Source organism: Heteronotia binoei, chromosome 9 (genome assembly GCF_032191835.1).
Source record: "Heteronotia binoei isolate CCM8104 ecotype False Entrance Well chromosome 9, APGP_CSIRO_Hbin_v1, whole genome shotgun sequence".
Taxonomy (NCBI): Eukaryota; Metazoa; Chordata; class Lepidosauria; order Squamata; family Gekkonidae; genus Heteronotia; species Heteronotia binoei.
The window spans coordinates 35,683,789-35,708,536 of NC_083231.1; the positions used below are offsets into that span (position 1 = coordinate 35,683,789).

The following is a 24,748-nucleotide window of genomic DNA, read 5'->3' on the forward strand; positions in this document are numbered from 1 at the left end:
AATCAGTCATGATCAGTCACAAACACTGAAAAGAATGGAATTACAAAAGTAGGAAAATGCAGTAAGTTATTAAAAACATAATTGTCTGCATATAATTGTATCAGCCTTTTAAAATTATTATTACATGTGCTGTTTTTAGAGCTTATTTTGTTACACAATGCAGACTAGGAAATTTGGAAATAATATAGTAAACTTCTAATTCTTCAAAAGGAAAGGAAAGACTTTTGTACTAAATATCCATTGATCCAGGCAAGTTATTTTGGCCCTGTTTATTGTACACTTCCCCCCCCCCCTGAAGTTTAGTATTATTTGGAAAAAGACCCAGATATTCAGCTATTTTATATACACCAGTGCACCTTACCATATATGTTGAGTGCTAAATTATTTATAGACTTCTAAATTTAAACACACAAGAGATGGAGTGGATGACACATACGAATTCTTTAAAAACCATCAGCGAGACAGTACCAAATACCAATCACTAATTTGGACATGTTTAGTAAAATTTCCATTAAATGTGATGTATCTGGGGTTTTACCAAAAACTTGGCTTTAGCAGAAAATTATTATCTCCAGTTCAAAATCCCCAGCTTTATGTCTTATCCTAATCATCTGGTATATGAAATGTAAATAACAAACATTCTGTGTGGTTACTTACCACAAAGCAAACTTACCAAATCCTACTGCCTAGCGGTTACTATATAAATCTCTGAATGTTCCTGATTACGGGCATGATTATAGAGTGGTCAAGTTAAATACTGGTTCTTAGAAAGCAACAGAACTTTTAAGAAACCCATTATGAGTTTCAGTAATTATAGTTTTACTAGGCCTCACTGTTTTCTTTCATATAACCTTGAGGATCCTATTGGGATGGTAAGGTGGCATATAAATGTTTTAAATAAATAACATTAAATAAAAGTTTTCAGATTACTGTAATGTTCCATATGTGGCTATCATTAAATACAGTTGAGGAGCATCAGGTGTTTCAAAATTTTGCTTCCCACTTTCTGATGGGAATTGGAGATGCAAAAGTGAGGGCCCATAAGGCTCACCGGGGGGGGCATCACCCAGTTTCTCACCAAGTCTGGCATAGCCCTTGGGCTATCAGCCACCACCCAGCCCAGCCCAGGACATCCCCTGGGCTGTCTGGCAGCCATTGCTGGGCTCGGCTCACTATCCAGCAGCCACCATTGGGCCCAGCGTGGCCCCCAGGCTTCTTTATTGCCACTGAAGTCCTGAGGTTTTTCAGGAGCCACCACTAGGTGTGGCCTCCCAGAATCTCCAGCAGCTGTTGCCCAGGCTGCTTCAGTACCATTGCAGTTCCTGGGCTCTCCAGCAGCCACCTCCCACCATATGGCTCATGGGCTGCTTTGCCAAAGTCACCACTGGCACTGGACCAACTGTGGCTCCTGGGGTCCACCACACAGAAGCAGGCAGGAAAGAGCATTCTCTGTGCTTGCTTTTAAATGGAAATAGAAAAGTAATAATACACCTGAAAAGAAAAATAAAGTACATTCTGCATGTTGCTGTAACATTCAAATAAAAGAGAATTGCATCATACTGTTACACGCTTAGCCTCTCATCACAGTAGTCATATAGAATTATATTGTAAGTTCCCATTTAGGTTATCAATTTAGCTTGTATTTCAACCATATAAATTGAAGAATATTAACCACAGTTCACACCAAAGCAATTTAAGTGTCTAGTCATACATATAACTTCTCCCAGTATTCTCTTGCTTCTTCCTTGGATTTCCCAGCAGGCAATAGCGATAAATGGCCTGTTTTGTACATTTCCAACATTTGTTAGTCATATTAGAATACGTTTTAGAAAGCTTTTGAGGAGTTACATACTATCTGTAAAACATCTTATACAAATTTTCCTTAAAAGATACTGATTTGGTTAATTTAATATTGGATTTCCAAAGGGTTTCCCATTCATCTACCATACTACTATGCCCTATATTCTTAGCCCATTGTACCATACAGTCCTTCACAATCTCATCTTGCATCTTCCTCTATAGTAGATAAGAGGATATTTTCAAGATCAGTTTTTCCTGAGGACCCAGGAAAATTTTATCGAATGGATATTGATCAACATTAAACCCTACTATCTTATCTTTAACATATCTGGACACTATTTGCGTTCTGAGCCACCAACTCATATTAATGTTCTTACTCTCTAGTTCTTCCTTGGTTTTCTATTGATTATCTTGTTGCAATATTTCCTCATATTTATAACGTTGATCTGGTTTTAAAAGATTTGATGGTGTAAATGCTTCCCATGCTTTTCCACCACCACCACCTTGTCCTGGCACATGAGAAACACCATTGAAAGCTTTATGGCCTTCAGTTGCACTCCAGTTTGATATGACATCTAAGTGCATGTCCCTGGGCAAACTGGTGATTTGAAACTGGGATGAAATCATATTTAGCGGGCCGAGATATGTTTGCTGCAATCCAGGAATAGAGATCCAGTGACAAACAGAAGCAGTTTTCTACAGATGTAGCCTGATTGGGATGTAGATGTGGTTCTTGTTGCATCTGAGCCCAAACTGGTGAGCAGGTTGGGTGCATCTCTTGTTGTTGTCTTGGGGAGGGGCAATAATTCTGAATAGGGCACCTGCTTTGCATGCATAAGGGTTTTGGGTTCAGTCCCCAGCACCTCCAACTAATAGGATCTTGAGCAGGGGAGCTGGGGAAGACTTCTGCAAAAGACCTTACAGGCATGCTGCAAGTTGGAGTGAGAGCCAGGAATGTAGCAATAAGAGCTTTGGACTAGATCTGCAGTGGGCTAATTCACATCACCCGTCAGTCATTTAATCCACACAACAGCATTGAGGGGAAAGATAATGCTAGCTTGTGCATGGCCTCTAGTGATCAGGTATTTCAGCCTGGATCGTCCATGATGCTGTGGGGTGGGTTGCTAGCAAAAAAGGACCACTGAAATTGGCAACAGTTGTACTTTTTGAGGCTTGTATTAATAATCATGGTGGTGATGTTGAAATTGTATTCCTTTGAAATGTCTTTCTTTCTTCTTGGCCACTCCCTATTGAACTCTCACTCTCCAAACCCTTCTTTGCAAACATCATCTTCAAATCATCTTTTCTTTGACTTTCCATGAGCAATCTTCTGGTTTTTTTGCTCTCCTCCCTCCTGTTTTCCCATCAATGCCTTGTTCTGTTTGCGCTCACAGGCTGGGATCCATCCCTTTCTTAGCTCCCAGCTCTGCCTAGAAATAAATAATCTGCAACCATTCCACCATCCCCATTCCCTTCCTATTTGATAAGAGGAAAACATATTTCTGTTGGATTCTGAGCTCAGCACCAGAGGTTAGCACATTAAATTCCCTCTCCTTGAAGAGCAAAATGCTAGATGCCATTTTTATGTCAAATATCATGAAGCATTTCGAAAGCATGTACCCCTTTGCTACATATGTTGCCATGGGACTTGGAAAGTGCAGAATATAATACCTGGGCTTAAGCATGCTAATTAAATGGTTACACGGCATTCTGTTAACATTATCTTTGTAGAATCCACGGAGACCTACACACAGCATGCTCATTCTCTTGGCGGCAGCAGCACCAGTACAATACCAATCAGTAGAACTTCTGAGGAAGAAAAGAAAGTCACAGTCATTAAAGCGCCACATTATTCAGGGATTGGCCCAGTTGATGAATCAGGAATCCCGACTGCAATTAGAACGGTAGGAAATGCTGAGAGAGAGAGAGAAGGGGAATGCGTGTTTGTGTGCACAAGCTCATACAATGAATTGATTGTTGGCAACAGGGTATTTTTCCACATTCTTCTGGACTTATATAATGTGGAGTAGAATGTGTGTGTTTGGGGGACTTGAATATAATGCTGGGAAGGGGGAAGGCTGATGGTGTATAATTGGGGGGCTTTGTAATTTAAGAAAAACATTTTTGTTGCAAAGTTTTCAGCAAAATTGCAGTTTTCTTTGTTCTTTTCTTCTTTTGTTCTCCCTTTTAAATATTTTGTTTACTCTTCTGTTAGTTTCCTTAAGCTTTAGTGCCTTTTCTAATGCTATCATGATTCTCTTGCTGTCTCCCCTGTCCCAGCAATAATTCATTGAGCAGCTAGCACCAGGAAAATCAGTGCACACAGTGATGCTCTCCTTTGCTGACACGGAAAAGCAGTGAGGGGAAACACTTTCAGGCTGGCATTGACCGGGTGCCACTGGTTAGTGCTTGAGTGATTTCAGGATGCCTTACTGAAGTGTTTTGTTCTGAGCTATGCTGAAGCATTCTTTCCACACTGCTGCCCCTGCAGCCCCTTCTGGCTAGTCCTGGCGACAGCAGTCGCAGCTGCAGCCGGCAGAAGGAAGGAAGGGAGAGGTTTGCCGGCTTTCTCAGCTGTAGGAGGAGTTGCTGCGCTAGCCGAATGAAGCGACTGGGGTCCAGGATGAAAGCAGCAGAGTCTTTGCAGGTGAAATCTTTGGGAGGTACAAGAACATAGCAGCTGTGGACTTGCTTTGGCTGCCAACAACAACATATGGGGCTTGTGTAGTTGCCAGGAATAGCTTCAGTGGAGTGAAAAAGTAGGATGGGAATTAAAGCTGATGGAGAAAAGCAAATGGGAAAGTTTTCTGACTAAGTGCTAAGGCTTGGGACTTTATTTAATCAAAGAAAGAGGGAAGTGCTGTTTTGTCTTCCATTCCTTTATTAATATTCTTAGATGGATTTGACATTTCAAGATGTTTCTGATGTCTCACTTTTGTCGTAATAGTGCCATCCCATTTAAAACAGATGGTCTCTGTGTTTTATCACAGAAATGACTGCATGTGGCTTTTAAAAAGAATTGGTAGATTAAGATCATAGGGTGGGATATTAGTTACATAAGAGTATAAATTGAAATCCTCTTGTCTGTATTTAAGGGGCTTGGCAGAAAGCAAGCTATATATTTAAACTTGCAGATCAGATTGTCTGGATCTCTTAGATTTGCTATGCGATTCCTCCCACTTTGCTTTTTCTATATAAAAGTCATGTCTAGTTTTTGCTACCACTGTTGCATTAATGTTTCATGTAGGATAATGTAATTTAAGTGATATACAGTGCCATCCTAGCCAGAGTTACAAATGGACTTAGAAAGCTGTAACTCTACTTAGGATAGTACTACTGTCCTTAAGTCTCCTAATCCTCTAAACGCGTGGGTGCGGGTGTGCTCATGAGAATCACATGTATGTGACTGCAGATTCAATATAGAGCATATAGTAAATTGTGAGACTTACAATGTAGCAGATTGCACTGTTAGGCCCGCTTCTGGAGCTGTCCAAGTTAGTATGTCCAAGTGTAGCACAAGGTGCATGAAGAATTAATCTCCAAACAGTACGAGTGTATTTTCAGAAATAATGCTAGCAATGCTGTGTGCATCTTATCCTTCTGAGTTTACTTGTAAGTACATCTGATAGAGTTTAGAGGGCTTACTGCTACTATTTTTGTTTTCAAGGTTAATATACAGAAATGGAACAATGAAGTGGGCATACATAAATATAAATAATAATGCACTGAACTACTTACAGTAGTTCTTAAGTGTCATTTGTGGTTATGTTCCTTGTATTTATGAACTTATTGCCCAGTAATGATTCATGCTCTAGAAGGAAAGAACAATTTTTCAGACTTTATATTTGCCTTTTGTGGGGAGGGTGTAACAGGAACAGAAGTCTTTTAAAAAGTTGTTAAGAGTCTTTGCTGTGCATAAGATGGTCATGTACTTCAGCTCCTACTGGAGATCACTGATGACAAGGACTGTTCCTTCATAAAAAAGGGGAACGAACTAGGAAAATGGAGGTTCATCCCAGTTTGTGGGGTCTCACAAACTACAAACCTTGCCATTCCATTTAACAAACTGGTTTGTGATGCAGTATAATGTCCTCCCTGTGGGCTAGAGACACCAAACTCACAGCAAGTCTCCAGCTGACTCTCTTCTACCTGCCATCCAAGTTTGGTGAGGATTAGAGTTGGGAATGCTGAGTTACAGCCCCACCCCAAAGAAGGTGCCATAAGGAAAGTGCTCTCTTAATCAGGCGTGTGTTGAATGGACCCCCTGAAAGCTAGAGACATCAAACTCACCAAAGACCTTACTGGGATGTTCCTCTACCTGCCCTCCATGTTTGATGAAGATTTGCCATGGAGGGCCAAGGAACCCACTAATTGAGCCCCTCTGCCTGAGCCCACCAGATGCTGCTACAGCCAAGGGCAGGTGTGCAAAAATCCCACTGAGGAAGACCGTGTGGGACCTCAACTGTGTGGCTTTAGTGGAGGGACAGCTGCCTCAGAGCCCTGAGTAAACACCAACACAGTAATGAGGAATGGCTGCCAGTTCTGTCCCTTTCTGCCTCTAACAGTTAACTCCCTCCCTGCGTAACTGCCTGCTGCCAAGTAAAAACAGTTGTGTGTGAGCTGAGGGTATATATCCATTCTGCTCCCATAGAGCAGAATGGGAGCTCTCTTGTTGGCAACCAGAGCTGCCTATCAAGTTTTCGAGGTCCAGTATTGGTGTTTCCAGGCTGCAAAAGGACTTCAGAAGTCCATCTCCCAAGTTGCTTTGACAGTAAATTAATTGGCACCCATTAATGGGTGTATAGCTTACAAACCAGCGCCACGAGCCTCACAAACCTGTGAAAAACAGGGTGTTTTGAGGGAGACACAGTCTCATGAACCATGGCTCATGAACCACAAACTGAGCAATGTTCGTGCCCATCCCTATTCTTCCATTGCTATACAGTATTGTCCTTTGGGAGTACATTTATTTGAAAATATTTTGTTATTTGCTGGACATCAGTACATGAGTGCATATGTGTTTGTGTGTATCTTAAGTGCCATTAAGCCACTTATGACAACCCTATGAATTAATGTTCTCCCAAGCATCCTATTGTTAGCAACCTTGCTCATGTCTTGCAAAGTGAGGGCCATGGCTCCCTTTATAGAGTCAATAATCTCATTTTCTTCTTTTCCTGCTATCCTTGACTAGCATTAGGTACTCTTTCATAATTGTTGAACTCAAGCAAGTCTCGTTTTCCAAAAATAATGCTGTAGCTTTTTAAATGTTCTTTTATTTTCTGGATGGTTGTCCCTTAGTTGGAACTCATGGCTCCTGTTTTTAAAGGGCAAAATGAAAAGTGAATGCACTTTTACCCTTCAGGAAAGCTGCTCTTGACCTTTTCTATTTTGTCCAAACAGTTGGTGAGTTACTGGTGCAAAACTGATGCTTCAGAAGTGGATGCAATGATGTAAAAAGGGACTTCTTTAGCTCTTAGATGCTTTTACCTATTGACATATATAAATGTGTTTGAAGGCAGTAACCATCAACGTTGATGTTACTACATCAGCATAATTGTCCTCTTAAAGTTGTGCCAAAATTGATCATCGTTAAGAGATGGCATGTCATGTTGCTTGTCATTAACACAGCCAGACATATTACATCAATATATCCATTAGCAATGCAGCATCATAGTGTAGCTTTGCAAGCACCGTTTTGTACTTGGGTACAGACTACTAAAATACTATATATATCTATATGCCTTCTCTAAATTCCAAACCATGTACACACGTCTTATTTAGCTCTTGTGACTTCAAAGTACATAGGGCTGTACAATCATATGCACTTTGGAGACATGGCTAGTTCTACAAGTCCAGATATCTAGTATTGCATAAGAAGACTGTCCTTAAGAAAAGCAGGGTGTAGAATTTGTTCTATGTTGAATGGACCATGGATTTTCAAAGGTTTTGCTCGTCTGTCTGAATCCTGTCGTAGGAGTCTGAATACTGTAAGTAGTCTTGCATCTGTAGTAGAATTTAGAATTTTAGTTTCTTCATACAGGAAAGGTCAGTGGCAAACATATAAGAATTTTGATAGTATAGCTGTCATGTCTACTATGCACTGAACACCTAACTGGCAAAATCATCTTTCAGTCAAAAATTTGGAACACATTTTTGAAGCCTTCCCATTTTGATATTCCGATCTGTTTCCAAATTGTTTCTAGATTCCAGTTTGTTTCTTTATAACATTTAAGATAGATAGATAGATAGATAGATAGATAGATAGATAGATAGATAGATAGATAGATAGATAGATAGATAGATAGATAGATAGATAAATTTATTGTCATTGTTCTCAAAAAAGAAAATGAGAGCAAAGAAATGAGGTGCTCTTCCACAAACATACCAACACATCAACACCCACAAAAGGACATATACATAGACCATTTAAATGCATCTAAAAACACATAACCATTCATAACCCTGCATTTAGCTTAACCACGGCACTTGGATAGAAGCTGCCCTTGAATCTATTTGTCTTTGCCTTCAACACTCTATATCGCCTACCTGACGGTAAAATCTCAAATAGCAAGTGGCCCAGATGTGAAGGGTCCCTTAAGATCATTTGTATCTTCCTTCTACATCCCATATCATACAGATCCACCAATGAGGGGAGAGAACATCCACAAATCTTCTGTGCTCTCACCATCACTCTTTGGAGCACCCTTCTCTCTGCTTCCGTGCAGCTCCCAAACCACACGCAGAGGCAATAAGATAAAATGCTCTCAATGGAACTACGATAAAAGGCAACCAGCAGACTCCCTGACAGTTGTTGTGATCTTAAGAGTCTTAAATAGTATAGTCATTGCTGGGCCTTTTTCTCTAGAGCTAAAGTATTTGCTCCCCATGTTAGATCCTGTTTCATAGTAATTCCCCAAAACTTCCATTCTGTCACCTGTTCTACCATAACCCCATCAATAAACAACGGCTGAATGTCCAGACTACTCTTCCTATAATCCACTATAATTTCCTTCGTCTTATTTACATTAAAAATAAGATTATTTGCTTTACTCCAGAGGGACAGCTGATGAACTTCCCTCCTATATGCAGATTCATCATTCCACTCATGGGAGGAGGTAAAAATCAAATTCATTTTCTTTTAGGCGACCTTACATAAGATTAACTTAAAACATTATATATTCTCTCCAATATGTTCCACCATATTTATGCAATTTATAAACAATTGGTCATCACACAAATAGTTGAAATACTGGCTAACTCAAAATACAGATAAGGAAACTGGAGCAAATTGTGATAAGCTCCTCAATTTATAGAGCTGTAAATATCAGTAATACTCCCTATTTCAGAAGCCAAGCTGTTTTAGAAATTACATATTGTCATCCATGTAAATGCAGGTTTTTATTGCAGTTAATCCTTTCCAGTGTGTGTGTGACTTTGTTTCTTTTTCAGGTCAAAGAATGTGTAAATATTAAATATGTGTAAATATTAAAATGTATTATTAGTAAAAAATAGATGAAGATTGATATAATTCTCTGATTGTGGCATGTTTTATATTTGACACACAGTAAAATCAACATGATTAGCTTCAATTTACAAAAATATAGGAAGTCACAAAATTTTATATGTAAGCTGTTTCATTTATAAGAAAGTAAGGCATTAAGAGTAGGTATAAAACACAGTCTCTTAAATAAAGTTAGAACACCTTTAAGACCAACAAAGTTTTATTCAGGGTATGAGCTTTCATGTGCTCACACACTTCTTCAGATCTGAAGTGTGTGAGCACATGAGAGCTCATACCTTGAATAAACTTTTGTTGGTCTTAAAGGCGCCACTGGACTCTAGCTTTAGTCTGTTGCTTCAGACCAACATGGCTACCCACCTGGATCGACACAATCTCTACTATTAGGATACAGCATGCAGATGGCTGAGAAGCCACCCAACTTCAAGGAAATGATGTGAATGCTCATTATGTCCATCCATGTCCTCACTGCTCCTGTTCCTTTTCTTTTTAACAATGTTGAAGGCATGGAATCCTACCAAAGCTTCTGACTTAGTGTCCCATATGGCTCCAGTCAGCTTAAGTTTATACATTAATGCTGCCATAGACACAGTAATCTATAGCTGTTGTGACCCTGAACAGCTTCTCCTTGTTCCTGACAGTTCTCTTAAGTACCTGTCTTTTGTTTCCAGTATCCCATTGCTTACTTGCATATTTTTAATATGTATTTATTCCAGAGAATTTGTTGAGGATATATTTCCATTATGTCTTTGGAGATAAAAGGTTAGGAAGTGCAATGTAATACTCCTTGAATTTCTTCCATCTTTGTAGTCTCAAAATATTAGCAAACATTACTCCATCATGCTGTATGGCATCTCAGGTTGCCATATGTAGTAGATGGACTTCTCCATCAAGAAAAGTTGTCATACCTTTTTCATTATTTTATTGTGCCATGCCTTTTACTAAAATATCATGCAACTATGTGCATCACCAAACAACATGCAAGCTTACAAGTGTGGCATCTTAAAAATTTGGAAAGTTATATTGAATCCTAGTTCTATTGTGTTCATTCCTGACCAGAGTTACCCCCTTCTGAGCCCAATGGCTTCAGACCACTAAGAAGAGTGCAAGTGGATATATGATAGAACTGCAAGTGTCATGAACATCGTAGTGGTACCATGTTTGTTACCGTGTTATTCCCTCAAGAAAAAAGGGCTGAATGCTCATATTTGAACAGTCTTTCAGTATATCTGACTTACGATAGTACATGAATGCAGCATGTATGTTGCTGTTCTTTGTTGGTGTGCTGAACAGATACATTTGTGTGTGAGTGATTCAGATAAAGTGCAGCTCTTGTTAAGTCATTCCTTAACAAAGACAATTTTGTCAGTCTTCACAGAGACTATGATCTCAGTAACTGCAAATAACCATAAAGTCCTAACCAGTTTCCATGAATGAACTGCCAAGTTCCCTGAAGCAATTTCTCAGTCCACACTCTGTTTGTATAAACATGAGATAACTTGCATTATGATTATGGAAATAATTTCTCTATTATTACTTTAATGGGTTTAATTCACTATCAAACTCTTCAGTGAGCCAGTATATCTCCAGGTCACAACCTCTGGTGTCCCAGTGCTAAAAGATATGACTATCTGTGACCAGGTATGACATGGTATCTATTTGCTAGAAGTCTTTTAAATGTACAAGTAGCAGCATATACAATGATGATGATCAATGGGGAAAATTGTGGGATAACCTCCTTCAGACTCTCACTTTATGTAGAGTAATAAATGGAAACTAGAAAGAGGACATTCCAGTTCAGGCTGTTATCGAGAACCTGAATATGTACTTGCCTTTATGTAGGACATTCTAGGTCCAACTCTATAATTCCATTATCTTCTTTATACTCTTAATTCAAAAGCTGAGAAAGTGCTTCACTTACTAGTAGTAAGTCCTGCTATGCAACTGGGCACTGGATTGCATCCTTCATTGCACATCTGTATTATATCAGGTACAGGGCTTTTGGGGGGGAGCCAAGCAGAAACTCATTTGCATATTAGGTCACACCCCTGATGTCACTTTTGATGCACATAGGGCTTTTTATAGAAAAAGCCCAGCAGTAATTCATTTTCATATTAGGCCACACCCCCTGACACCAAGCCAGCTGGAAAATGGGGAGGGACAGTGGCTCAGTGGTAGAGCATCTGCTTGGTAAGCAGAAGGTCCCAGGTTCAATCCCTGGCATCTCCAAAAAGGGTCCAGGCAAGTAGGCGTGAAAATCCTCAGCTTGAGACCCTGGAGAGCCGCTGCCAGTCTGAGAAGACAATACTGACTTTGATGGACCAAGGGTCTGATTCAGTATAAGGCAACTTCATATGTTCATATAACTGCGCTCCTGTGAATTCCTGCTTAAAAAAAGCCCTGATCAGGTACATATTCCAGAACTCATGATATTAGTCACATTTTCTCTTCCCTTCCATCAAAGTAGCTCAGGATGCTGTACATCTCCACTCCCCTATTTAATCATCCCAAAAACCTTTTGAAGTAGATTTGACTGGCCCAAAGTGAGCGAAGTTGGCATTTGAACCCAATGTTTCCAAAATTCTAGTTCAAAACTCTACATTATTTTTCAAATTATATCTTTAATAATAATAATAACAACAACAAGTATTTATTTGGTTTTTAATTGCTAATAGTCTGTTTGTGAAATGGCCTTATTTATTATCACTAGGTCTCCATGAAAAAATAGTGTTTGCTGGAATATAGTTGCTTTAATGCTGTGGAAGGTTCCTGTAGAGCTTTTCCTGAATGTTTTTTTCATGGAATTTAACTGTTCCCTCATGACTTCTCTGGAAAACCAATTGTTTCCCTTCCCATGTGGAATGAGAGTACATTGGCACAGAACTGGCAGGATTCTCAGCAGGCATGTATGTGATTTAAAGGCCAAAGACATGCATTTACCCTTTGGGGAGAGGCCATAGTATAGTGGTAGAACATCTCCTTGGCAAGCAGAGGGTCCTGGATTCATTCCCAGAGAAGGTGGATAGCTGCTGCCAGTCAGAGTAGGCAGTACTGACCTTGATAGTCTGAGTCAGTAGTTCTGTTCACAGCTCTTTCCCAACCCATTATTTCTTCCAACCTGAAGTTTATGTAACTTTATTGTAATCTTGGGCAGCTTGCCTCACTGTGTCATCTCTGATATTGGAAAGTTTCATCATCTTTAGGAAGCATCCAAAAGTCTTCATTGTCACTGTTGCAGATAATATAATCTGACCACATATTTTTGGGTATCCTAAATAGAATACTAGGTATGCTTCATTCAGTCCTTTCATAATATCTTCCATTTAATTTATGAATTCAACCAAAGTTACTTTCTAACACATCCAAACGTTTTCTCAGTCAATCTGATGCACTGGACCCCAGGGGTGGCCAAACTCAGTTAACGTAAGAGTCACATAGAATAAACATCAGACATGAATGTCAGAGAAACTTCGTGAAGAAACATCAACTGTGGGGTGACATGATAGAGGTTTACAAGATTATGCATGGGATAGAGAAGGTAGAGAAAGAAATACTTTTCTCCCTTTGTCACAATACAAGAACTTATGGGCACTCAATGAAATTGCTGAGCAGTCGGGTTAGAACTGATAAAAGGAAGTACCTCTTCACCTTTTTAACAATGTGATTGTTAAAAGGTGATTAACATATGGAATTCACTGCCACAGAAGGTGGTGGCAGCTACAAGCATAGACAGGTTCAAGAGGGGATTCGATAAGCATATGGAGCAGAGGTCCATCAGTGGCTATTAGCCACAGCCTATTGTTGGAACTCTCTGTCAGGGGCACTGATGCTCTGTATTCTTGGTGCTTGGGGGGCACAGTGGGAGGGCTAGCCCCACTGGTGGACCTCCTGATGGCACTTGGGGTTTTTTTGCCACTGTGTGACACAGAATGTTAGACTGGATGGGCCATTGGCCTGATCCAACATGGCTTCTCTTATGTTCTTACATGTTTGAGAGCTGCAAGGAAGGAAAATAGATGGGGGGAAGGAGAGGTGGAAAGAAAGCAACTTTAACTTTACGTATCTTCTCCAAGCATGCTGACGAGGCAGTGGGGGCTTTGAGAGCCACACAATATGTGTGAAAGAGCCACATGTGGCTTCCGAGCCACATTTTGGCCACCCCTGCACTGGATCGTTTCAAAAACAGAACAAAACATTTGATATGATATTTCAGTTTTCCAGTGCTATATGTGGCAGAACTCTGCTTGGAAATAAGTTTGTTGTTCAGTTGCACAAAGCCAAACTTTGTTATGTGACATGAAATAGCAGATGAGGCTGAACTTTTGCAAGACAAACCAAGATAGTTTATTGTTAGTTTGGAATTCACCACTACTGACAAACTTTCAACGTCACTGGTTATATTAAATTTGTTTTCCTGCCTTTTTCTTTCTTTTTTTTTTAGCTTTTTACTGTTAGTAGGTTTACTGTAGCACACTTTATTTTTCTTTAGGTGAACATTTTCTGTTTTCTGGTATGTCTTTCATTAAAAGTTCTAACAAAAATAATAGATACATCTCTTCAGTTACCTTGCAGTAAACTTGAGCAGTCAGCAAGGAAGAATGCTCAAATATTATATTGCTTCTCTCTTGTTGCATATGACAACAGTTTTATTTTACAGGCATATTAAAGTAAAAGGTATAATACAACCCCAAGAGCCTTGTAGATAGTCTCTTAATATATTTATGAAGACAGTGCATCTCTGCAGATCTCAACATCTCTGTGGAATGTTTCTGTTTTTATTGCAACCTCTATTTTAAGAGTAACTGCACAGCTGAAATGCTACTTTACAAAGACCCAACAGTTTATACACATTTATATGTCTTCAATTTCATTAGGAGGTAGCTAGTTCCATTCCCATGCCTGCCAGGTGCCACAGTACTTGTTTCAAATGATAAGCACTTTTTAAAAAGAAAGAAAGAAAAGAAAGCAATTTAAAAGAGAACAGCTAGACTGGTCCTGTGTACTTTTATTTAAGTTAAATCGTACCTTCATATTCATCATTGCAGGCTTCCTAAATTACAGTTATTTTGTAGAAGTTTTACAAATCAGTGTCTGCTGATAACACATCGATTTTTAAAAATATCTGATACGGTGGCCAAGTTAACATGATTTGCATTGCATAATTTCTTATCAGCATTCTTCACTGCACAGCACAACTTTCTATCTGTGTTGCACTATGCACTGTGATTCATCTTTGGGCATAAGCTGCATTTTCCAGTCATTCCCAGAGTGGGTTCAGTCAGCAGTCCAGAGTGTTTTGGAGTATTCCATAGTATTCCCTTCTGTTTTCTGAAAGTTTTCTGAAAGTTTATAATGTTAACTAGTATGCAAGAAAATAAAGTATAACTAATAAAACATATTAAATATTTATTTAAAATGAAATATTAAAGAAAATATAACTCAGTGTTCAGAAATTGATTTTTTAATCTTAAAAGCTGCAAAGGCAGTACTAAATACATCTTACTATGTGACATGGAAAATTTTACATAGCCACTACACGTCAAATCAGTGGGTTGTATCCGAAATGCTTGGGATGGATCATCAATCAGAAAATAGTAGATCTCCTCCCACTTTATATAGCTTCTCTCCCATCTCCCATGCCAACAATCAAGCTTCTTTTGAAGGTCATGAGACCCTTGGGAACTGTTTGGGCTGAAGGGGGGGGGCAGAGGGAGCTTGAATGAAAAATCTACAAGAATCACAGATCCCTTTATGCACAAGTAGAAGTGTGGGTACTTTAGGACCCAACCTTATACATTTTCCAAAATGCCCACATCTCTAAAGTTGACTGTAAAACTGATGCCTACATTTCTGCAAAAGCGAACATTCTCATCACAACTCGAATTTTTTGCCATCAGGTAGTCAGGCTGACAAGGAGCCCAGTGGTGCAGCTAGCTCACAGATTTTTAGCCTCCAGCTCACAAATTTTTGTCTTAGCTCTGGAAGGATGACTCCAGAGCACACTAATTTTTTCAGAAGCTCACAACTTTAATGCCAGTAGCTCACAACTTTAATACCAGTAGTTCACAAAGTAGAATTTTTGCTCACAAGACTCTGCAGCTTAGCGGGAACATTGGTTATAACATACAACAATCCCATACAAATAGTTACTTTGTTGTGTGTATATCAGAAAGCACTTTATTACAGGGAAGTATTTTTCATATAGGAGGTGTGTAATGGTTGGAGTAACCCAGCTGTGAAGAGATTTTGATGCTTTGTAAGAAACACTCAATCAAGTTATAAATCACTGATGTGGGAACAAAAGGGAGACAGCAAAAATATTGACAAGCAGTACTCAAACAGAGATAGAAATATTTTTTGAATTGTAGGGCATAACTAACTGGATTATGCAGATCATGAGGTTTCTGCTTAGAACAGCAACTTCACACCCATTTCTCTTTCTTCATACCAAGGAGCTTTGTATGTGAAATATACATTCTCCTTTTCATGAAGCAGCCAATAGTATGGAACAAGAGTGCAGAAATGCATGATTTTGTGATGTGTTGTTAATAAAACTTATTATAAAATAGAACTTATTTTCCTCTACATTTCAGTGGAACATAAAGCTGCTTACATCCATGTGCTGTTTAGTGGACTGACTGGTATTCTCTGAGGTTCCAAGCATTTGGCAATAGGATTTTAAAACATACCCTACATTGTATCCAATGCGGTTTGAAGAATGCTTTTTGATTATTCTTAATAGTACTAAATGGTGTGTGCATTTGGGTATGTTTTGGCCTTCATAATGAATAAAAGATGCTGGCTTTCACTGGCTTGCAGTATCAATATGAAAGGATCTTATCATGGAAATAACAGAATAACAAAAATGCTGCGTAGCTATTGGGATGCGTATGTGTGTGTGTGCCTTTTAACTGTACAAACCAATATAATTGTTTCATGGTCAGCCCTCTGATTATTGCAAATGACAAAGAAGCTTTTCATTTATGTGTGAATAACTAAATCCTGTCCATCCGGATTTGTTTGTCCTAAGTAGTGGAATATTATAGTACTCTTCTGTTTTTGAAATGGGGGCTTTACTCTGTGGAAATTAGACCCTCCTTTCACAAAGCATTGTGTGACTATGGATTGTTACAAAAGAGAAGTAGAAATGTAGGACAAAGAAGAGAATCTCCTATGAGAATAATAAATACTTCCATCAACTGCGTGTGTTTCCTTATCGATCATTATTCTGTCACATATAATTTTGCATATCTTCTTTTTGTCTTATTGCTGCTGTATTATCATGCAGCAATAGTGTTTCATTTTTTAAAAAAACAAAGGAATATATGTCTAGTAATTGAAATACACTTAAGTGTGCTTGTGGAAAACATTAGCATCTAATAGATTCAGGTGGGTAACCATATAAACTAGGCATGTTATTCCTATTTGGTTCTTCCTTGTTACTGTATTATGTAGCAGTAGTGTTCCATTTAAAAAGAAAAGGGGGAATACATGTCCATCAATTGAAATGTAATTAAGAGTGTTAATGGACAACATTAGCACCTAGTAGATTCAGGTGGGTAACCATATGCACCAAGCTTGTTTTTCCTCTTTGGCCCATAAATCTGTTAAACATCTTCATTATGCTGTATGCTAATTTACCTATGTGTATGGACTGGTAATTTCCATTGCTTATACCTTGAATAAAACTTTATTGGTCTTAAAGGTGCCACTGGACTCAAACTTTATTAGCACCTAATGGAATTCCTGGCCCTTTTGGCTGATAACTGTAAAAGAAAAGCCTTCCTACTTCATTTAGCCAAAATATAGTGCCAAACTGTTCACATCAAAATTTGGTCCCTGTAGAGATCAAAGAAAGCAGGTAATTCTCCTAGATGTGTTTCATTATTTTTCACAGAACAGTGTATCTGGAAGGAGGTGTGATTATTGTCTGCTCTGGGCCCAGAAAACAATGGGGGATCTGGCATACCCAGACATCACTGTAAAAAAAAAAAATACTGTCTATGATAGACTTTCACTTTTTTATGAACCCCCTCCCCCCTTTAAACATACCAAACACAACCTAATAGCCATGTACGGTGACCAAGCAGGCTTCTGTGTAGACCATGATGCCAGCCTGTCCTTAATATAAAATGCGTCCTATTGGTCTGAGCTGGCCTCTTCAGAACCTCCCGCATCATGCAAGTGCCAGTACCACTGTTGAGTGATTTTCAGTCAGTTTTTTCCTTAATTATTTTTAAATTATTACAATATAAAAGCTTTCCAGTGCCAATATTTAAGTGTATGCAGTTGTTCAGGTATTTTCATGCTCATATGCTATGAATAGAGTATTTCAAAATGTTCCAGATGGCTTTCTTTTTTTGCCTCCAATACAAATTAATCCAGTTCAATATATTGGTTGATTTAAATTTTTCTGCTAATTGTTTAAAACTTTATTTTTTTATAGACAGTTGACAGGCCGAAGGATTGGTATAAGACGATGTTCAAGCAAATCCACATGGTTCACAAGCCTGGTATGTGAAATTTCCTTGCTGCATTTTCATACATCTTGGTGTCTTGCTGTCAGCTCATAAATTATTTCAAGTGATCCCTTGATAATCACAAACCTGTGTCCAACAGGCCCTTTCACAGGATAAATTTTCCATGGCAGGGAAATGGCTAATGGACAATTAATGCATCATCTAAAGCTGAGAAGCACCAAAACTTTGTGTACATTCCTAGGAATTGGCCAGGCTTTTTCAGATGTTACAAGAATGGGAACGCATGCATACAGGGAGCCTACCAACCATGTGCATTGGGAATGCATGCTATTTGTGATGCTGCTTGGTTGTCATGTTGTCTGAACAGGGGAGGTCTTCAGATTTCTCAGGTTTATACAACATAGCAATCTTTGAGGAGACCTGTAATGTGTGGTAGGTGAGCTCTCAGTGCATCTTACTGCAATCTCTGTGAAAGTCTGTAATAATTATTGGTAAGATAGCAGATTTATAGGAGAACTCTATTTTGGCAAGTGCATCGAAGCTTGCCATGGAAAGAATGAAAAGTTCCTGGCTTAAGTATGAGTTTTCTGTTTAACTGCAATCCCTCAGGGATTGTTCCTTGTGAAGTAGACTCCGTGTAATATAGATACAAAAATGAGCTTCCATCCAAGAGTACAGAAGAGTGTGTACAAATAGTAATTATGCTTACTGACACCATAAATATGTTTATATTCTATTAACGAGGAATTCAGAAATGGTAAATTACTCTGTGCAAAGCTCCGGAAGAGATATTGCTGCATAGAAGAAGCAGTGTAATCATGGATGAGTCAATACTTCTGAAGGATAATGACTGGTCCAAGGTGACCCAGTATGCTTCGTGGTTCTGACACAGATGTTTGGATCTGATTCAAGAACAATGAGTGGAATCCTGTGCAGAGCTACTCTAGTCTAAGCCTATTGATTCCAATGGGCTTAGACCAGAGTCACTTCACAGGACTGTGCTGTGCCATCCTAAGCAGAGGTATGTCCTTCTATGTGTATTGACATGATGACATCAGTGGACTTAGAAGGGTGCAACTGCTTATAATCACACTGTTAGTCTGTTAATTATATAAGTTTAAATAATGGGTAGATGAATTCATCAGTTAAATCTACCTGCACATGAATGTGAATAGTTACGAGCAGGGCTCTTTTTCTAGCGGGAGCTTCTCTGCATATTAGGCCGCACACCCCTGAGGTAGCCAATCCTCCAAGAGCTTAGAGCGCTCTTAGTACAGGGTCAACTGTAAGCTCCAAGACTGGCTACATCAGGGGGTGTGACCTAATATGCAGAGGAGCTCCTGCTACAAAGAGAGCCCTGGTTACAAGGAAGAAGACATATTCCATTGGTTTTTAAACAATGCCTTCATGCTGTATTTGTATTGTAGTAAGCACCAGTATCAAAGAGGCATTTCACATGTGAGAAAGAAGAGGAAAACGCCTCTCTTAAGATGGTGCCTGCTAGTTCCTTTTCTTTTTTTTCAAGTTCTTGCATTTTAATAATTTTCTTTGGAAGATTTGCCAACAGAATAATCAGGGACATATTTTTAGTCCCAGATGCTGCAGCCAGTTCATCAAATAAGTATTTCAGTCTAAATTTGAACCCAGGCCTCCTGGGTCACAGTAAATCACTCTAGCCATTATGTTATACCAACTCCATGTTTGAACATGACAGCATATCTTAGGCCAGCCACCACGTGAGAAGTAGCAGCTGTATCTGTGGATATGCTGTCTGATGTAGCTTTTACCCTATGGTGACTACATTCCTGGTGATAGTCTGGCTGCTCCAAATGCAGTCACACTAGCAATGGAAAACCCACAAAATCCTGCCCCCATGTGGAAGACTCCTCAGATGATTGGCTCTGTTCACATAGATGCATCGTTTATTCGCACGTGTACCCCATAGCTGCATGGAACAGCACCTTTGGAACCATGAACTTATGTGAAGGAAAACTTAGGCTGAAGGGGACAGAGATGGTAAAACTGATATGCCCATGTTAGAAAGAAGGATTTTTTTCTTTTAATTCAGATTATGAAGAGAGTTTCAGAGTTACCATGGTAAACCAGTGGTAGCTTTTATCAGGTACAAGCTAAACCAAAGGGGGAAAGGTCATAGTTCAATGATAGAATATATTATTTTCATTTTTGAGACCATATGTTTGATTTTAATTCTGGGATCTCTTATAGCAGAGTTGTTTAAACACCCTGGATTCTCTGCAGACTGCTGCCAGTTGGAGCTATTAGTTTAGAGCTGTTAGTACTGCCAGGATTAGCTAGTTAATTGGTTAGAACACAGTGTAGCCAAATGTAAAGCTCCTTTATCCCTTTGAATACAATAAGGGAGGAAGGGAGTGGAACAAATACTTAAATCTCTCTCATTGAAATCAGGTAGCTTTAAAAGTGCTTATCATTGGCTGACTCGCAGCAGCACTGATGCAGATCCTTCTCTCCTTGTATCTCAGGGCTGATTCACGTTTACCTGTAGGCTGATGTTGCATGAAATGAATCCTGTCTTTAGTGTTGCTTGTGTGGGTGTCTTCAGACACACATGCTTTGAGTGGTGTAGGGAAAAGGTGCAGGAAATCGGTTCATACCTTGCTGCCAGTGTGTGTGAATTGGCCACATGTCAAAGGCTAAAACTGAATATAAATTGCCATCCAGAATCAGGTGACTAGGAAAACATGGCAACCGTATTTGGAATGGACTCCAAAATGTGTACCTAAGGGGGAGAGTTGGGTGCCTGCTAATTTGTTTTGTTTTGTTTTGTTTTTGCAAATGCAAAGCTGCCTTGCTGTGATAAAGTGACAGGTATTGCATCACTATAACATTTATATTTCTTTTTGTAGATGACGACACAGACATGTATAATGCTACATATGCATATAATACTGGTAGGAGTTATTCCTTCCCTTCACATGAGTCTTTGCTTCTTAGTGTCAACAAGTACTAATGGTATCTAACCCCGTAGGCTGTCTCTCATTGTGCTTGTGCAACAACAGTTTTGTTGTCATTTTGTTGAATCTCAGTGTGTGGTATTCATTTTTGTTATTTACTCAACACTGATTTTGGCTTTTCCAAAAATGACCTTTCATAAATTTCCACTGGGATTTCCTTCAATGCACTGGATTGGTTTTGCAGCAGACTCTGGTTTAGGAGGGCAGAGAATTTTTTGATCCAAAGCAAAGTGTCAGACCACCATCTGTAATGTTTTTAAATACACGATAATCTGTATGTTGAGAAGATGATCAAGGGAGCAGGAGCAGCTGGGTACAATACTGTATAGCATAAGGCGAGCAAAGCTATATACTTAATGGGGGAGAACCAGAGCTAACAGTGAAAGCAATGCATTCAAATTGTATTTCATTTTCACTGGGCCATGCCCTTTGCCATTAAGCAGAACTCAAATTCAGAATGAGATATGCACATCCAAAACATATTTTTGCATCAAAACTGCTTTGTAACTGTCTGAAATTTAGTTTAACTGAAATTGACATACTATAGTAGTAGATGGTTGCAGGAGGTTTACAGGAAGAACGTATACCAAGCTAGAGGACTGTGACAACCAGGGCTTTTTTTTAGCAGGAGCACACAGGAACACAGTTCCGGCTGGCTTGGTGTCAGGAGGTGTGGCCTAATATGCAAATGAGTTCCTTTTTGGCTTTTCCTGCAAAAAAGCCCTGTGTGAAACACTGGTGATGTCAAGGGTATGACCTAATATGCAAATGAGTTCCTGCTGGGCTTTTTCCTACAAAAAAAGTCCTGGTGACAACATAAAAAAGCCTGGCATACAAGTGTAGACCTGTGTGAAACATAATGTGCCTTAAGATAAAAATGCATTTTAAAAATATCTTCACTTCAAAGTTTTCAAATAATCTTTTGTGTAGGCCTGGTTTTTGTTTCTAAAAACATATGTTCCTGACATGATTTGTTAGGACAATTTTCCAGCATTAATACTGATAAATATTATATTACTAACAACAAATGCATCGTCCATTAACAAAGATTAACAAAGGCATGGCCATGTGTAAGCACATTTTCCTTTTCAGCTTTCAGTAATGAGACTCAAGGGAGCCCTAGAGGACACCAGTAAATGATAATATTTGAACCTCTACTTCAAGACATTTCCATTTTCATAGGGACACATGTGTCCTGAAGCAGGCTCTGTAACTTGTGATCTACCTAGCTGACCACAACTCACCCATCAATGAACAGAGGGAGAACAGAGGTTTGATACCACCACCACCCCAATTATGCTGCTTGGTTCAAATTTCAAAATAGTTAGACCCTTAGTAGGCCACACTATGTAGGTAGTGGGCTGAGTATGATTTGTGTGCAAGTTTCTGTTCTGATGCCAACTCCTCTTCTCAGCCTCTTTTAAAAAGAGGGGATTGATAAAGTACAGGATTCCCAGACCTCCATTGGGGGCAGAGGAATTCCCACTTTTGCGGGGTGCTTCTTCGCTGCAACTGGTGGGCAGGGAAAATCCCACCCCCAACTGGCCTGAAAAGTGATGTGATGATGACACCTGAAAGTGATGTCATCAAGTTGTCAACATTATGCAATGATGCTGTAGTTTTGGGGGGCAAAACATTAAGTAAAATCAGCTAAAGACCATAGAGTTTTGTCCAAAAACTAGAGCATCACCCCCCCTGATATTGGTGACGTGATGGCATCACTTCCAAGTGATATCATTGTGCCATGCACACTTTGTGTGCACAGCAGACAATCCTGGAAACGATCGAGGATGTCCCCACAGGTAAAGTAAGTCAAGGGGGCCTGGAGAGGGAGAAGGTTCTAGGGAACTGGAAATTGACTAAGATTGGTCTACTGAGTGCAAAGGTTTGGTACATATGCACCTGTTGATGGAGACCTATAGCTCTGGGAGAGGGCTGATTAGAAGAATGAAGTTGTAGAGGTCTGTTCTAAGCAGAATCGCCTTGATTCAGCAAGGGAGACCTGTGTACAAGAACAGAGTTTTGCATATAGATCACCCTTCCTTATCTGTCCTAGAGTGCATAAGAAAGTGCTGCTAGAAACAAACAAACCTTTCCACACAAACTGAACACTAGGGCGTCTATGCCTCTTCATGAACATTGCCCCATAGATGGTTGCACACCCTTGGGAACAATCACCTGTGTAGGTTAGGGGACAGGCCTGAATGCAGCCACTGGTTCCATCACCAAAGGACGAAGTGGGTACACAATATACAGAAGACGAGCTCTGAATCAAGGCAACTGAGTTGTCAGTAAGTTACAGTGAAATCAATGGAAAATAATTCCAAGAAAATAGATTTAGGTATTTAACAGTGAATCCCATACCATACTTGTGCACAATTGATATGACCATATGTATCCACTGAAATGTGTGTGTGTGTGTGTGTGTATAATAAAAATGACAATGGACTATTCACACCACACTTTTGTTAAATGGCTGCTTGTGTGGACAGAACCTATCTTGCATAAACTGAAATCCATAACCATGTTTGGATTTCCTCTGTGTTTTTGTCTTTCCCAAGGTAACTTCAGCCCATCTTTTTCCACTCAAGCACATCCCGCTGCAAAGACTCAGACATACAGACCACTTACAAAAAGTACTTCTGACAACAGCACTGAAGCCTTTAAGGTCTCATCCCCTGTACCTCCACCACCTCCAGCACCACCGATCCGTCCGCGGCAAAGATCTGCACCAGAGAAGTAAGCCCTGTGTTCCTTCTGTGCAGCATTAAATCTACAAACAGTAGGGTTGCCAATCTTCAGGTGGGGCCTTGAGTTGTCTCAGAATTGCTGCTGATCTGTAGATGACATAGATCAGTTCCCCTAAAGAAAATGGCAGCTTCAGAGGGCAGACTGAAGCATCACATCCTTACTGAACTTCCTACTTTCCTTAAACTCTGCCTTCTTCAGGCACTGCCCCCAAATCTCCAGGAACTTGCGTGAGAGCTATTGTTTCAGTGTGGGGATGTGAGCTAAAACCTACAGCAAGTAGCGTTTAACTTACAGCAAATGGTTTTACGTGAAGAACATGTTGTCCCCCGTAGGGACGGCGGCTCAGTGGTAGAGCATCTGCTTGGGAAGCAGAAGGTCCCAGGTTCAATCTCCAACTAAAAAGGGTCCAGGCAAATAGGCGTGAAAAACCTCAGCTTGAGACCCTGGAGAGCCGCTGCCAGTCTGAGAAGACGAGACTGACTTTGATGGACCGAGGTCTGATTCAGTATAAGGCAGCGTCATATGCTCATATGCCCATCAGTTTGGTGTAGTGGTTAAGTGTGTGGACTCTTATCTGGGAGAACTGAGTTTGATTCCCACTCCTCCACTTGCAGCTGCTGGAATGGCTTTGGGTTAACCATAGCTCTCTGCAGAGTTGTCCTTGAAAGGCCAGTTTCTGTGAGAGCTCTCTAAGGCCCCACCTATCTCACAGGGTGTCTGTTTTGGGGAAGAGGAAAGATTTTAAGCTGCTCCTGGACTCTGAAATACAGAGTGAAAGGTGGGATATAATATCAATATCTTCTTCTCCTTCTTCAATAATTTAACAAGCTAAAGTGAGCTTTTCTTTTTGACTTTCACTTGCTTCTGTGCTAGTATGAAACATGATTTGCCATATATCTGTACTGGAGAATCAAGTTCAAACATAGCCAGCTCAGTAAATGATCTACTTTTAATGAAATAGGACAGTTCTGTACTGATTTTATTAATGCTATATAAAGAGAAAGCGAGTTTGATATTCTTGGAGTTCATGCATGGAATTTGATAGGAAAGGTGGGTCCATTCAGATGCCAATGTTTAATTTTTCAGAAATGACTGGGACCCTCCTGATAGAAAAGTGGACACGCGCAAATTCCGTTCTGAACCAAGGAGCATTTTTGAATATGAGCCAGGGAAATCTTCAATTCTTGAACACGAAAGACCGGTAA

The 24,748-nt window shown here is 39.7% G+C and overlaps 1 protein-coding gene across 10 annotated transcripts in view; it reads left to right on the top strand.

The window, feature by feature from the left end:
• SORBS2 (sorbin and SH3 domain containing 2) overlaps nt 1-24,748 on the top strand; it is a 224,856-nt gene that overhangs the window by 144,638 nt on the left and 55,470 nt on the right. For 7 of the 10 annotated variants that reach the window (XM_060246434.1, XM_060246440.1, XM_060246435.1 and 4 more), the window contains 5 exons: nt 3,532-3,704; nt 17,766-17,832; nt 20,685-20,729; nt 23,354-23,531; nt 24,630-24,744. In XM_060246434.1, the coding sequence (XP_060102417.1) occupies nt 3,532-3,704; nt 17,766-17,832; nt 20,685-20,729; nt 23,354-23,531; nt 24,630-24,744 (578 nt within the window). The remainder of the gene's footprint in view (nt 1-3,531; nt 3,705-17,765; nt 17,833-20,684; nt 20,730-23,353; nt 23,532-24,629; nt 24,745-24,748) is intronic. The other 3 variants (XM_060246437.1, XM_060246439.1, XM_060246442.1) reach the window with 1 other exon arrangement.